Source organism: Phaenicophaeus curvirostris, chromosome 3, assembly GCF_032191515.1.
Source record: "Phaenicophaeus curvirostris isolate KB17595 chromosome 3, BPBGC_Pcur_1.0, whole genome shotgun sequence".
NCBI classification, from domain to species: Eukaryota; Metazoa; Chordata; class Aves; order Cuculiformes; family Cuculidae; genus Phaenicophaeus; species Phaenicophaeus curvirostris.
Window position 1 is genome coordinate 21,348,276 of NC_091394.1, and position 14,316 is coordinate 21,362,591.

At 39.1% G+C, this 14,316-nt stretch overlaps 1 protein-coding gene across 4 annotated transcripts in view; it reads left to right on the top strand.

The window, feature by feature from the left end:
• TRIO (trio Rho guanine nucleotide exchange factor) overlaps positions 1-14,316 on the top strand; it is a 249,264-nt gene that overhangs the window by 125,685 nt on the left and 109,263 nt on the right. For all 4 annotated transcript variants that reach the window (XM_069853494.1, XM_069853496.1, XM_069853497.1 and 1 more), the window contains exons 12-15: positions 4,178-4,347; positions 5,276-5,450; positions 12,007-12,202; positions 12,822-12,988. In XM_069853494.1, the coding sequence (XP_069709595.1) occupies positions 4,178-4,347; positions 5,276-5,450; positions 12,007-12,202; positions 12,822-12,988 (708 nt within the window). The remainder of the gene's footprint in view (positions 1-4,177; positions 4,348-5,275; positions 5,451-12,006; positions 12,203-12,821; positions 12,989-14,316) is intronic.

The following is a 14,316-nucleotide window of genomic DNA, read 5'->3' on the forward strand; positions in this document are numbered from 1 at the left end:
GGATAGAGGTATTTGAAACTTTTAAAGATAATTAAAATATGCATGATTTAGTATCTTAAATGTCGGTGAAAGACACATTCCAGGGGATTTAACACCTTTTGAGTTTTGTTTTTAAAAAATGCAGGTTTTTTCCACTCTGTGTTCTGAGAGCCAAAGTTTACAGGCAGACACGCATGCATCAGGCCCCTTTTGTGCCCAGATATACTTGTTAGCGAACAGTCTTGCAACATTTGGCTCTGTACAAATAATAGCTCCTTCAGCAACTATGCCTCTGATGATACTCATACTGCAACACTGTTGGTGGGCAGGGGCAGAAAAGGGGAATTGGCAGGTTTTAAATGCAGAAACTGTGCGGCTTTCTTTGTCTTAACCTGCTGAAAAGACTGCTTGTGTATCCAAAAGTCATTATTATAAAAATGAAAAATAAAGTAGGTTCTGAAACAGTGAGAGATATTTTACCTTTATAAAATAACTCTTGTTATTTCCTGCACTATATTATCTACACTCAGGAAGGTATTTACTATAAAATAGTTTTTTTATAATGATATTCAACAAATTAGTTAAGGTCTTATTTAGTTGCAGTCTTTCAGGAGAGTGCAGAGATGGTACTTAAATGGATAGAGGCCCACACTGGAAACACTGAGATTTCCAGGATGTTGCAGACAATTAGAATAATGCCATCTCAATGACTAATGGCACGCTCCCAAGAACTTAGGAAAGAGGTAGCACAGGATGCAGGCTCATTCAAGCAGATGTTTCTTAGTCTGTGTTATATTTAGATCAAGGAAAAAAATCTGCTGGATGAAACATTTCCCTATCAGAGATTCAGAATTTGATTTCCCTTTCCAGTTTTAGTTCTGATAAGACGTGAAGAGCAGATGAAAAGAGAAGAGCCTCCTTCTGTGACTAGATTGAGTTATTTATACAGCTTTTTCACTGTACGTTCGAGCTGGCTTGCTGATGGATATGTTCTTACTAAGGTCACAGGTCTTGATCATTTGTGTAAGGATCTTCATGCTGCTTCTTTTACAGAGATTAGAAAAAAAAAACATGCCTGGAAGTTGATCAAAAGTTCACAATGAGAGAAAGTTGAGTTTGTTTTGTCGTCACCCTCCCACCCAGATTTTTTTTTGTTGCTTTTTTTATGAAATAATGCATGATCTCAGAAAATCATTGCGCTGTAAAATCTCTAGTTCTGCACTGCCGAATGGGTATGGGTAAGCTCCAGTCTCTGTTCATCCCCCACTGTGAACAGTTTGCTTTGCTGTGCAATCTTGTACTGTCTTTGTCCTTAATTTTGTATCCAAAACCAAGGTAATTTACGTAGTTTCCGGTATATCCAGTGCTCATTCTGGTTTTAAAGCTGTATACAAAGCAGCTGGCTATTGCTACCCATTATAAAATAAGCTTCTTCTAGCATATAGCATGATTTTCTATCCAGCTTTAATAATCTGGCAGTTTTGTTCATCTGTTTTGGCTTTATTCTAACATTTGTGTATAAACATGAAGATTATTTTGAGGTGAAGCTCTTTATCAGAAAGTTACTTAGTGGAAAAGTGTAAAAAGCTTATTTGGTAACATAGGAGAGCAGCTTTTGCTTTGGAAGTGTCACAGAGCTGTGTAGTCACTTTAGGAATGGCTTAAGTTCTTCCACTTTCAGTAGCGTATGAATCGCAGCTAGATAAGTAATGCATACTAATTACTGTCCTTCTCTTTCTACACATAAAATGTTTTTTTCTTCCCAAGCAGTGGGTTTGTAGTACATCACCAGCACAACACATAAAAGTTTCATTCTCTTGTCAGGTTCTCTCCACCCAGTTACAGAAGTGATGGAAAAATTTGTGAAGAATTGCAGAGTTGAGGTGTCCCCTGTACAAATGTGAGACAAAGATGTATAGAAAAAAATGAAGTGATTCTTAGACCTGACTTGAGCCACAGTGCAGGTGCTTGTAGGGGAGCCAAGAGGCAAATTTGATCAAGTCCGAGAGACTCAAAATCACTTTAATTACAGTTTGTCTGTAATAAATGTCTCTGAAAATTGGACCTTTTATAGATAGTGCAATAAGTGTGAGGTGGAGCTCTTCCAGCTAGCACCGAATACGTGAGATCTGTAGTCAACAACGAAGTGTTACTCTCAAATGAATGTATTTGCAGAGTCAAAAGCTGCATTGTTTGTATGAACTCACCAGCTCACTTGGAAGATCTCTAACACAGTGTCCTATTATTACAGTTCAGACAAACTTCGTAAGTTAAGAGAGGAATAAAAACATGTCTTTTGTGTGTTGAAGCCTAAGTAAAGTTTTCAGGTTGTATTGTGAGGCTTCTCACTCTTAAGTTTCATTTGTCTCAAAGTGAAATTTGTATTCCTAAGTATGGATTTGGAAAAAAAATAAATTTGGATGCTGCATTGGGTTATGCTGCAATGAATGTTGACGAGTGCTTATGACCCACTTGCTAAGTTTTGTTGATTTGTGCTCCTTTTAATAAGAAAGACTGCTGTGGCTTGAGCTTGTGGTGTTTACGGCCATGGAGTTGCATTCAAATCTGTGACAGGCATTTTCTTTATAAAGCGTATGAGTAGTCAGAATAACACAGTGTGTGTGAATTGGCAGTTCCATTTGAGAGGGGGAGTTAGTAGATTTGTAGAAGATAGTCTAGTTAAATATCATTAATTCTTCCCAGTTGTGAAAATTTAGCCGATGGCTGAGTTTGCTCAAAACCTACATGCTTTTGTAAGGCATGTAAGGCTCTAAGATATAAAAACTAGCATTTGGCTTTAAAATGAAGCTTCAAAGGAACCAATTAATCAAGAATTTTTATTGAATTTTCTATTTTAATGTAGCTCCAGTGGTAGTTAGGAAGCCTTCATGATCAGAACATTATACAAACAACAGCATGAACTGGATATTCTTGTAGAAAATGTTAAGCAAAGAAATAAAGAAAACATACATTTTTCTGTCTTTTGAAATTAAGCCAGTTTTTCTTACTGGTTTTTAACTATGTTAACCTTTTAATTAGGTTCAAAGTTAATAAAGCCTATTTGTATCTCTAAAACATGTTAAGGCAGAGATTAAAATGTAGTCAAAGGACCTTAACACTTTCAAACAGAACAGATTCAGGATAAAAGCCAAACTTTAGTCCATGGTGTTGGAGTTATGGGGTTTGAGATATGATGGAAAAACAAGAGAGGAGGGAGCCGGTTTGAATGGTTCCTCTGAGAGTAGGTGTTTCGTTGTGCTGTTAGTGCTGCTCACAGGGTTGCTGCACGAGTCAGCCATGCTCCCTGTCTTTGGGCAGCGTTTTTATCAGCTGCACAATAGATGGCTGATGGTTTGCTGATGAATAATTTTCACCCAGAGTTTAGAATGCAATGACATTCCTCATGAAATTGTGGAAAAGAATAATACAGTAGGGTTCAAGTGGCCAGTAGTGATACCTAGCTAGCATATGTCTGGGGACTTTTCTATAAGCTGCAAAGGAGGAGCAGTTCTGAACAGGGATACATGCACATGCTAAGGAGGGAGCAGAAACGTTTAATTAGCTGGTGGAATTACTTGTGATGATTTTTTTTTTGTAACGGTGTGCAACTGAGATAAAGAGGGTAAACACCATAGCTGTAGGGATCATGACAAAAAAATAACTTCTCACATCTGATTTCTCTCTGTATTTTGTTTTCTGAAATGCCCTTTTTCCTTTCTTTGGAAGGCCACTGAAAAGCATTATGTTATCTGTGTGCGTGTGTCAGCCTGGCAGTGTAAATTTGATGGTGGCTACAATACATCTCCCTTCCTTCCTTCCTTCCTTCCTCCCTTCTCTCAGGGAGTGTTACCATAGCATTTCCCTCGCAGAGACTGTCTTGCAGAGCCACAGATGGGGTACTCGCTATGAACTCTGTGCTGCTCAGTCGGGTACGCTCAGTACTGTACAAGGAGAATGAGAGAGAAAGGGTGACTTAGCAACAGAGATAAAGCTTTTCTGGTATTTTCAGCAAAAACCTGATTTGAAACAAAGACTCATTTTTATTAAATTGAGGATGGCATTTTTCTATGAAGAGCAACAAATCCTGTTTCTCCTCCCCCACTTCAGTGTGTTTTCTCTTGTCCAGGGAGTTTGATTTGGAATGATCACTGCCTGATCCTGGGGCTTACATTTCTTTTTTTCCCCTCCTCTCCTGTAGCTGTGGACATGGCTTGAAGAGTTACAGAAAGAACTGCTTGATGACGTCTATGCTGAGTCTGTGGAGGCTGTCCAAGATCTGATTAAACGTTTTGGTCAACAACAACAGACAACTCTGCAGGTTACAGTCAATGTCATAAAAGAAGGTGAAGATCTTATACAGCAGCTAAGGTAAAACAAGTTTTTATTTAAATCTCTTGTGGTGTGTGTGTCATACTCTGTGAAGATCTTTCTACTTTGAGGGTAGATGTGATGACTACAAGATACGACCTATAAATAAAACTTGTAAATATTAGGACTACAATGATGTTTCATGCTGTATTGATGGTCTCTAACCCTCTGTTTACAGGAAGTTAAGCCTATAAACACTACCTTCACAAGAAGGATATTTTGTTTACATAAGCTACCTTTGTGGTAGGAGCAGTCATATATCTTTGTAGTGTGACATACAGGGCTCCACAGTGTTTTGTGTTCTGAGCAGCAACCTGTTTATTAAGAGGTACTTGACATTGTTTTGCAGACTGATAAGTAACTTTATTTTAGTAAAAAACATCAGTTTGCAGTTAGCTTCATTTAGTAACAGTCTAAATAAATTTCAGCCTCAGATGCACTGGTACATGTCCACTTTGCTGCAGGAGCTGATGTTATCGTATCTGAATTTGCAGTTTTCATACTAAAGTAAAAGATGAAGTAATTTTTTTATTATTATCTAATTCTTATTTTCTTTTTTTTGTTGCCAAGAAGGTTCAGGAAAGCAAATAGTTATCATATGCCACTTCCTTTTCGCAATATAAGGGATTGTCTCTGTTTTTAAATTTTATCCTTCCTGTAAACATGTCCTTAAATGTTGAATTAGTCAAAAAATGAAAGTAATCCAATTTCCTAATGCTACTTCAAGCACTTAAACGTAATTTGGTCTTCTATTAACAAAGATGTACAGACTTAGCTTTCATGTAATATGACTTGCACTGACCTTATCTGAAACAGTTTTACATTTTGTGATCATGTACAGCATCCAAATCATACGGGTTTTTTTCATTAATACTCTTTTTTTTCTTCATCCCCTCTCCCCCCTTTTCCCTCTCCCTGCTTTGAGTAGGGATTCTGCCATTTCTAGTAACAAGACTCCTCATAACAGCTCCATCAACCACATAGAGACAGTCCTACAGCAGCTGGATGAGGCCCAGTCTCAAATGGAGGAGCTTTTCCAAGAACGCAAGATCAAGCTTGAGCTGTTTCTGCAACTCCGCATATTTGAAAGAGATGCAATAGATGTGAGTGTCTGCTCTTGAAGGTGCACAGCACTTGCTTCTCTTCTCGTCTAGGAACGTTTATACTGAGATGGTTGTGTGTATGCATTGGCATGTGGCTCAGATGACTTTTAGACTTAATTCTTACCTGAACTAAGGCTTTTTTCTTGTTTCTGAAAGTGTCAGGAAAGTGCAAAGCTGAGCTTTTTGATATTAATTCCTGCTCTGATTGTTTCCTAGTGCATCTTTAAGCAAATGTCTTGTATAACATAATGTACTGGTTTACTTTATCTGAATATCAAACTACCTTGACATGACTAGTATGATTACAGTTAAAATGAGTAAGACTTGCAAGATGGTTTAGTACAAACTTTCTAAACTGCTTCTTTGTAGTAACACCCCTCTGTCTTTTCCAATTCAAACGTGTTTTTTTAGCTGACAGCTACAAATGGTGTTTGGAATTATGTTCTAATATTCAGCAATGTTGTATGGCTATCTGTCTGGGGTTTTTTAAATAAGAATTTTTTCCACCTCTGAAAATAATGCAAAAGCAGTTGTAGAGCCACAGCTCTGCAAAACTTCAAAAAGTTTTGAGACTAACCAAATCCGGAGGAGGGTTACAATTTATCAGGTGGAAGATTTCTGTGTGCAGGGACACGCATACAAATGGACATGAAACTTCACATGAAGCTTAGGTTAACAGAATTGCATTATAAAACTTCAGCTAAGTTGACTATATGACATATGTAAAACCACTTGTGCCGTACACAGTGACTAACACTTGAGTTGGTGCCTCAAAAGCTTCAGGGTTATCCATTGGTAAGTGATCCTGTTTGAGTATATATCAAGACTCTTGAAACCAGGAGTTGCAGTCATAATTTTACCCCTTTGATTTTACATAGTAAAATCTCCAGCTGTTGGTTAGGTACAAATGGTGTAATGGCAAAGAGGTAGTCAGCAGAAGAGATAACTTCTCACATGTTTTTTTCTTAAAATCAGAATTAGATATCATTGCTCAAGTCTGATTTAGCTAAACGCAGTGTTAGGAGGAATGCAGGAAGAGACTGACACAGTTCCTTGGTCCATGCCCGTAGAGGAAGTGAGAGTGTGCGCTGTACAGTAATAACAACTCTGATGTACAGGAAGACTGAGAAGGTTCTCTATTCTGCAGTTCACACTGAGGAGGTGAAACTAGTCTGCAAGGAGTTTGCTACATTGATTATGAGAGAGTAGCTGTCTTGAGTATGCAAGGGAAAGATTTGTCTGAATTGCGATTGAATCATTAGTTGGATGGCTGGTATGAGGGACACGGGAGTTATCCCTTTATAGGGTTGTCAGCAATTTTAGTCTCTGCAGAAGTGATTTACAGTGCTCGTTGTTGTCTATATGGTGTTTTCAGAACAATTCTCTGGAGGAAATAGCAGCTGTAGGGGGCAAGGCTCGAAATTTAAAATTTATGAAAATTATTGTAAGAATTATGCTAGAGGCTTGAGTGAAAAACAGAATTAAAGGTGATTGTCTTTGCTGTAGGTTACCTAAACCAGTATTCTACAATAGCAGAAGGGTGTTTGTAGGAGCTGTATTTTGCAGATGTGTTCTAGTCCTTCAGTACAGGATAGATATTAGTAAATCTGTGTACATTGTTTGGGGATGGCCATAGGATTTTGCAGTGAAAAGCCACATATCCTAACCTGACAGCTCTTGCTTTTTCTGAAGCTGACACTTGGCATGCTCTACATTTTGGCATGTAAAATATAAAGCCAAGTACCAGTTACCTTGTTGAAAGAGTTGGTGTATTTTGGTTTTATGGCTTGGAAACAAAAATAGTGCTTTTTTAAGATCACCAAGGAGTCCTCCAGGGAACAAAATGACCCTGGCTGCAGAGCATCTTCAGCAAAACATTGATTGCTTTGCTGTCTCTGTAGCATGTCCTCTCCCTGCTTCCTCAGCGAAACACACTTCTCTTTTCCCTCTCCCTGAAGGCAGACATCTGTTTGGAAACTTCCGGGAAGAAAATGCAAGGACTAGTTTCAGGTCAGTTGTTTGAAAGTAGAAGCTCAGCTGAAGTAACATGATAATGAGGAGGAGCCAGATGCCAGCTAGGAACTTGCAGACCTTGTTTTGACCTCCTCCTTTGTCCTGGATTTTGTGTGATTGGCCCAGTCAATTAAGCCTTGGCTGTAGGGGAAGGTTCATTCAGGGGTGCATCCTTTGAGGACATTTTTTTCTGGAAGGCAAATAGTGTTTCTAGCTTCTTACTACTTGCTAAGTAACACCAGCTAAAATGGGACAAATGGTTACCCTAGCACTTCAGGATCATAAGATACAGCTGTGCTTCTGGGGACAGCAGAGAGCTTTGCTGGAAGGGTTAGTTCTCTTCTTGTCCTTACTCTTCCCTTATCGATCTTCCAATCGATGACAAAATACTCATTTTCTTTTAGTTGCTGTCATTTATCCTGCAGTGTCTTAGAGTCTCCTGTTCTTTTGGAATGGCTGTAACTGCAGCACTGTTTCTGTTTTGCCCCTTGCTCTTGGCATATAAACTCAACCTTTTCTGTCCTCGGTAGACTTTTAAGTGCCATTTGTTGTGAGCTATTCGAAGAACTCTGTTATAAACACCCCATATTAACTAAAGGCAAGAATGAGCAAACTGTACGTGAAGAGTCCCTTGCTAGGGCTATTAGCAGCATAAGGAAGACGTGTATGGATGTAGCCCATGGGAAGGTAGCTCTAGTGGCAAGGAAATGTCTGTGTCTCATCTGCATCTGTGCATTTTTGCTTGTCTGTAATTTAAATGCCTCTAGGCCTGTGTCAGGGCTCCACACAATGCATACCACACACTTTTCAACTCGCAGCTTTATCTTGACTCTATTTTTGGGCCATACTTACAAGATGCCTGTTAAGTCATACAGCTGAAAAGGCAAGGATGCAAAGTGCTAGATCACAGAGAGCTAACTCTTCTCCCTTTCCCATCATCTCTTTCTTTTTCCTCAGCGCATAATATTTTCCAGGTCCTGGTTAGCACTCAGTTGATACAAGGAATGTTAGTTAGACCCTTCTGAGAAGAGACCTGTGGTTCTTTATTTCTTTCCCACTCAGTGTGAAAGAGTCACCATCCCTTCTGCGTTACACCCTGCTTTGTGTTCTGTCAGTGTTACCTTTAAATTTGTTAAAACCTAGGAATGTGAGGCAGCTCAGACTCTGCATTAGGAACTTCCTGAACTCATGCTATGGTAAGTAGATACCCTGTGTTTGTTCTGGGTTGTCCATTTCCTGAGAGTGGTGTTAATTTGTGATTCAGTCACTTTAGACGTCTATTAGTCATTCATCTTTGTCCTGTTTGTTGAATGCTAATGATCTTGACAAAAAATTAAAAACAAAATAGGAGCCTGCTTGCCTTAAGTGTTGCTTGTAAAGCAGAACTTCAGGGGAGGCCCTGAAAAGTGTGGGCAGAGAGTGCTTAATGCATGTTATTTTAGTTTTAACTTTGCTCTCAGTGCATTTCAGATTTGCACAGTGGGTGCAATGGCTGAAAGAAATCACCTTGAGCCACCTAGTTACTGCCGAAAAAATGTAAGGATTACTGCCCTTATTAGGAACCCCAGCTGGAATGTGGGAGTGTTTTGCTGTTGTACAGAGTGTTTCAGACTGCTTTAAACAATGTGCAGGCCGTTATCTTCACTTCAGGGTTGCATAAAACAACATGGAAGAAGTTGTAATTCTTACTGGTTTTCATTGTTCTTTGGAGGCATTATTGCAGAGACCTCTTGGCTGAGTTGACACGTGGTGTTGACCTGTTCAAAATACCAGTTGTTCGTATCAGGTACAGTAAATTGCAGGACAGTCACAAAAGGATGTAGTGACTACTTAAACCATTCAGTTATTATAAAAACACTGACCCTTAGCCACAGCAATCTCCCATTACAAGCTTATGGTGTTTATTACTTTATTTCCACTCAGTTTGGTAGTCAGAGAGGTAAGGTTTTGGGGTCTGTTCTGAAAGGAGATGTTCTGGCTTTGTTTTTGTAACAGTGGCACATATGTGCCATGTTAAATCCTAACCCACTTTTCAAGGTTGTTTAGGAAGACGGTGAAAGATGATGTTTTGATGGTGGAGTTTCACAACCTTCTTGAACGTTCAGATTTTTCAGTTTAACTAAGTCTGACTACAGTTACTTCTTGAGAATCACTTACAAATGTTAACTGAACTGAATGAAATTAAGATGGTAAATCTGATTTGTGAGAACTTCTATAGTGCAGTGCGTGGTTTGAAGGAACAAATGTTAGTTGACCTCTGCTGCTTTTAGTAGTGAATGAACACAGAGTTTTAAAGTTAGGCTGGGAAGAGTAGTCCTGAGGTGCATGAGAGCAGAAAAGGTGGCTAGCTGGTAGTAATCAGTTTCTCAGGCTGGACTGTCAGGAAGACGTGAAATTTGTGAAAACCTTAGATTACTTAGGAGGAGATGAATAGCAGAGAGAAGTGATGAGACATGTTGGGCATGGAGCAAGTAATAGAGAAATAAAAGAAAGAAGGTTGGGAAGGCCTCAAGCTCTGCCAGGGGAGGTTTAGGCTGAACATTAGGAAAAAATTTTTCACAGAAAGGGTCATTGGGCACTGGAACAGGCTGCCCAGGGAGGTGGTTGAGGCACGGGTGGATGAGGCACTGAGGGGCATGCTTTAGTGTTTGATAGAAATGGTTGGACTCGATGATCCAGTGGGTCTCTTCCAACCTGGTGATTCTATGAAATGAAATGAAGGATTTTGTGGAAGAGGAAGTCTCTGTGTGTGGTGAAAGGGACAACCACTCACTATGCGTAGACTGTGTGATGTTTTAAAGCACGTGGAAGAAAGATGAGAGAAGCTTTAAGCAGTGGCTAATAGCCTTGTCCTGTATTTTTCCCTTGTCCATCAGCTTTTCTGGTTTGAGTGTTACCCCTGAAACATGAGTTTCTGCCTGTTTTCACTTGGGTAGAGCTAGCTGATCAGTGTTGGTGATTGCCCTAGTTGTTTGATATTTTTTATTATGGCACTATGAATACCTTGAATACTTAGTGAATCTAGTAACATTTTTGCAGAACACCTTTAAAATGGAAAATAAACTCACTGATGCTACAATTTAAAATATAGTTGCTTGATGTGTCTATTTTTTATGGTACCACGTGAGCAGAATGGAAACAAGCCTTCAAGAAAGACTGTAGCTGACTACAAAAACTTTACACAGATGATTTAACTTTGCTTTCTTCTCAGTGTTCCATGAGGCTTGTTTTCCTGGAATTTCTTTTATAGTTTAACTGTCTCAGTAAATTCACAGCTCTGATTAACCACTTGGCGTAAGTGTAGTGGCGTATTCCTTTTACTGACAACAAATGACTTTAGTTAAATATTTATGCAGTCAGCTAGTTTGTTGCTAATATCCCTTTAATCAGATACTCTTTTTGTTGTGTCTTGCTGCTTAAATAGATGTTATCCTGTCATTTAGCACTATTCACATCAGTTTGTCCTACTCCTGAAATCGTAGAACTTCGGAGCTAAGCCATACTTGGTTCTTGTTATGTACAATTTTGCTTTCCCAATGAACTGCCATAGTTTGTGGCAAAGCCGTGCTGAAAATTCTGAAAAAAATTCATTACCAGCTTGAAGGATTAAGTGTGTCATACAGACTTATTCAGAATAACTGATGTGTCAAACCTGTGTCATAAGAACTTAACCCACTTTGATCAATGATGATTATAAGTGTTATCTGTTAGATTTAAAACTAGTTTTTTTGTCCTAGTTATAAAGAATATTTTACATTTCTGCCAGGTTTTGGTATATGACTTGGAAAACACATTGGTGTGAACAAAGAGGACTTAGTGTTGCAACACATGTGTCAACAAATATAATACTTCCTTAGCTACCTTTCTTTGGAAATGTTATGACTAAGAGTGAAATCCAGAATTAAAGTCTAAATGGAAGTGTAGCTGAATGATTTCAGCAAATTCAACTCTGAAGTTACAGTAATACTGCAATAAAGTAGTATTTTTTGGCTTTGCTCCATTCGCTAAGTACCTTGCCATTTCTGACGAGTAGTGCTTCTCAGTTGTCCGGCAGAAGTCAGAGTTGCTCACAAAGCCTGATGCTTCCTGGTCACAGAAGAGTAGAGCTGTTTTTTTTGTAAAAGGGCATGAGAGTGGCATAAATGAAAGCTAAGATGGCTTTTGATGTATGCATCATTACTAGGTGCAGTCTGAAGAAGTGAAAATATAGTTTTACTTTAAAAGTGGAGATAAAAACATTTTAACTTTATCTGTTTCACAAGTTATATGTCAATGAAGGAGTACCTTAACAAGGCAAGGATCCTCATAGTATTGCAAGCACTGGTTGAAGGAGAGCTGTAGTGGTTCTCAAAGAGATTATTCTGGATTGTTTGCCAAAATTTAAAATTAATGCATACAATAGCCTGTCTAAACCACGGTGAACCTGATAAATGAAGTCAATCAACAATAAACGACACAAGTTCCTGACCTCCGTGCAACACTGGAAATAAGGGTGCGTTGTGCAATGGGTAACTGAACATTGTCTTCCTCCTTTTTCCCTCAGATAATTTCAGATCTTGAGTCTTGGAACGATGAGCTCTCTCAGCAGATGAATGACTTTGACACTGAAGATCTTACAATAGCAGAACAGAGGCTCCAGCACCATGCAGACAAAGCCCTCACCATGAATAACTTGACCTTTGATGTCATCCACCAAGGGCAGGATCTGCTGCAGTATGTCAATGAAGTGCAGGCATCTGGTAAGATGTCTTCTTCATGCTATTCCGGGGAGTGGCTCTTTAAAAATTGTGCAGTTGTTTCTCCATGGGATGCATGCAAATGACAGAGATGGTGGTTGACTGTATACTGGAGACTTGTAGACTTATTTTTTTCCCCTTTATACTCAAATGATTTGATAGTGTTCATAAGAATATACTGTTATTATAGCACATATTTTTTCTGTAAAAGGTGGCAACACCTGAAGATGTTTAGATGGTGAAGAAAGGGATTCAGCTCACGAAGTCAATAAAATCAGAGTAAATAGCAAGGAGTTAATTTTATAGCTAATCGCAACAATGCAATCAAGCTAAACTTTTCAGCTTTCAAGTTACGAAGTCTTCCTTTTTTGTTTCTTATGCTTCACTTGTTTTTAACTGTCTGCCATCACTTAGGAGGTTAAATCTCAGGCTTCTTTTCTTTTTAAAAAGCTATTATTGCATTTTTAAGGAGTGCAGAAAACCTATGCTTGCTTAAGCAAATGCTCCGAGGATTAAGTTGAGCTTTGGGAAGGAACTGGAAAAGTTAGTGTAAGACAGTAGGAGCAGGCTGTTTGTCTCTGGAAGACTTGTCCGTGACTTATAAATGCCTGACTGGTTACAGGTGTTGAGCTGCTTTGTGACAGAGACGTAGACATGGCAACTCGTGTCCAGGACCTGCTGGAGTTCCTCCACGAGAAGCAGCAGGAGCTGGACTTGGCCGCCGAGCAGCACCGCAAACACCTGGAGCAGTGCGTGCAGCTGCGCCACCTGCAGGCCGAGGTCAAGCAGGTACGATGGGTGCTGGGGGGCACCCCCAGAGCTGTTCCACACCTCCTGGGGAGCTCTGTGCCCATAAACAGAGGAGGAAAATTAATTTCTGCTGTGTAAAGCCTTGCATTTGGAGGAAGGAGGGACTCTGAGCATGTAAGAAACTTATATTCCCTGAATGAACGCTGGCCTAATACTTTTTGGTATATTATTTGAGACATCTGTGAATGATGATAACATAATATCAGCAGGGTTTACTTTCCAGGAGAAGGAAAACGAAGTTTTGCTTTTCTTGGCAATAAAGTGGCAAATTTTGAGGTCCTTTATCTGATAAACACATAAAACTTCGGTGAGTTTGAGATATTGTGGGTAAAAACACTGAAGTAGATGCAAGTTTGAAAAAGAAACAAAACACTAGAAAGGTAAGAGGTTTTGATCTTGCTCACACTTTGCAGCATCACAGAAGTCTACTGGACTCTGGTGTATTACTGTGTCCCATAATGGCTCCCAATGCAGCTTACTCTTTTTCTGTTTGTCATGAGCTCTTAAAAAAATTCATCTTCCTGAATGAGAACTCCCAAGTTGTGAAGTAATATGAAAGGGGTGCAGTTAGGATAGAGGAGGTGAATAGAAGGTTCCCAAAGTATTCACAGGCAGCAGTTGGTTACTCTTGTGTGATCTTAAATGAAAGGAATGCAAGGAACTGGTATTGCCTGCTGTCAGTGCAATCTGTGGTGTTAATCAAATATATGACCTTCTAGTTAAACTCTGTGCTCACCCTATTCAAGTACCTTTTATCCCTCTGAGCACTTGTTCATCTCCGTAGATACAAATTACATATTCCTCTTTCTACACAAGTAACGGTTTAGAAAAAGTTGATCAGGATAATTTCTGTACTCACTTGCGTGCTCTCTTGAGGATGAAGGAAATAAGTGAACATTTGCAAAGAAAAGAAGAAATGTGAATGCCAGCTGAGGCAGTCTCATCCCTTTGCGGTACACCAGTAGGTTAGGGTGGGATGAGTTAATAAGAAAAAGAAATAGTTAATTCCCATGATACTGAAACAGTCAATTATGGAACAGAATAAAGGACTTGGGTAATATTTTGAAGACGTGCTATTGCATATTCCCACAATAAAGTGTGTACCTTGCTCTATTAGTTTTGTTTGTATGCAAGTTAAATGTGACAAGAAAGAAACACATGTTTAAAACCTCTGTTTGCAGAACAAATGTTCAGTATTTTGATGGATAGAAACAAATAATGAGCATCATGGATTGCAGAGGAATACCCATCATACACATAGTGTGGGGTTTACAGGTCATTCTGTAAGACGTTTGTAAATCTCCCAC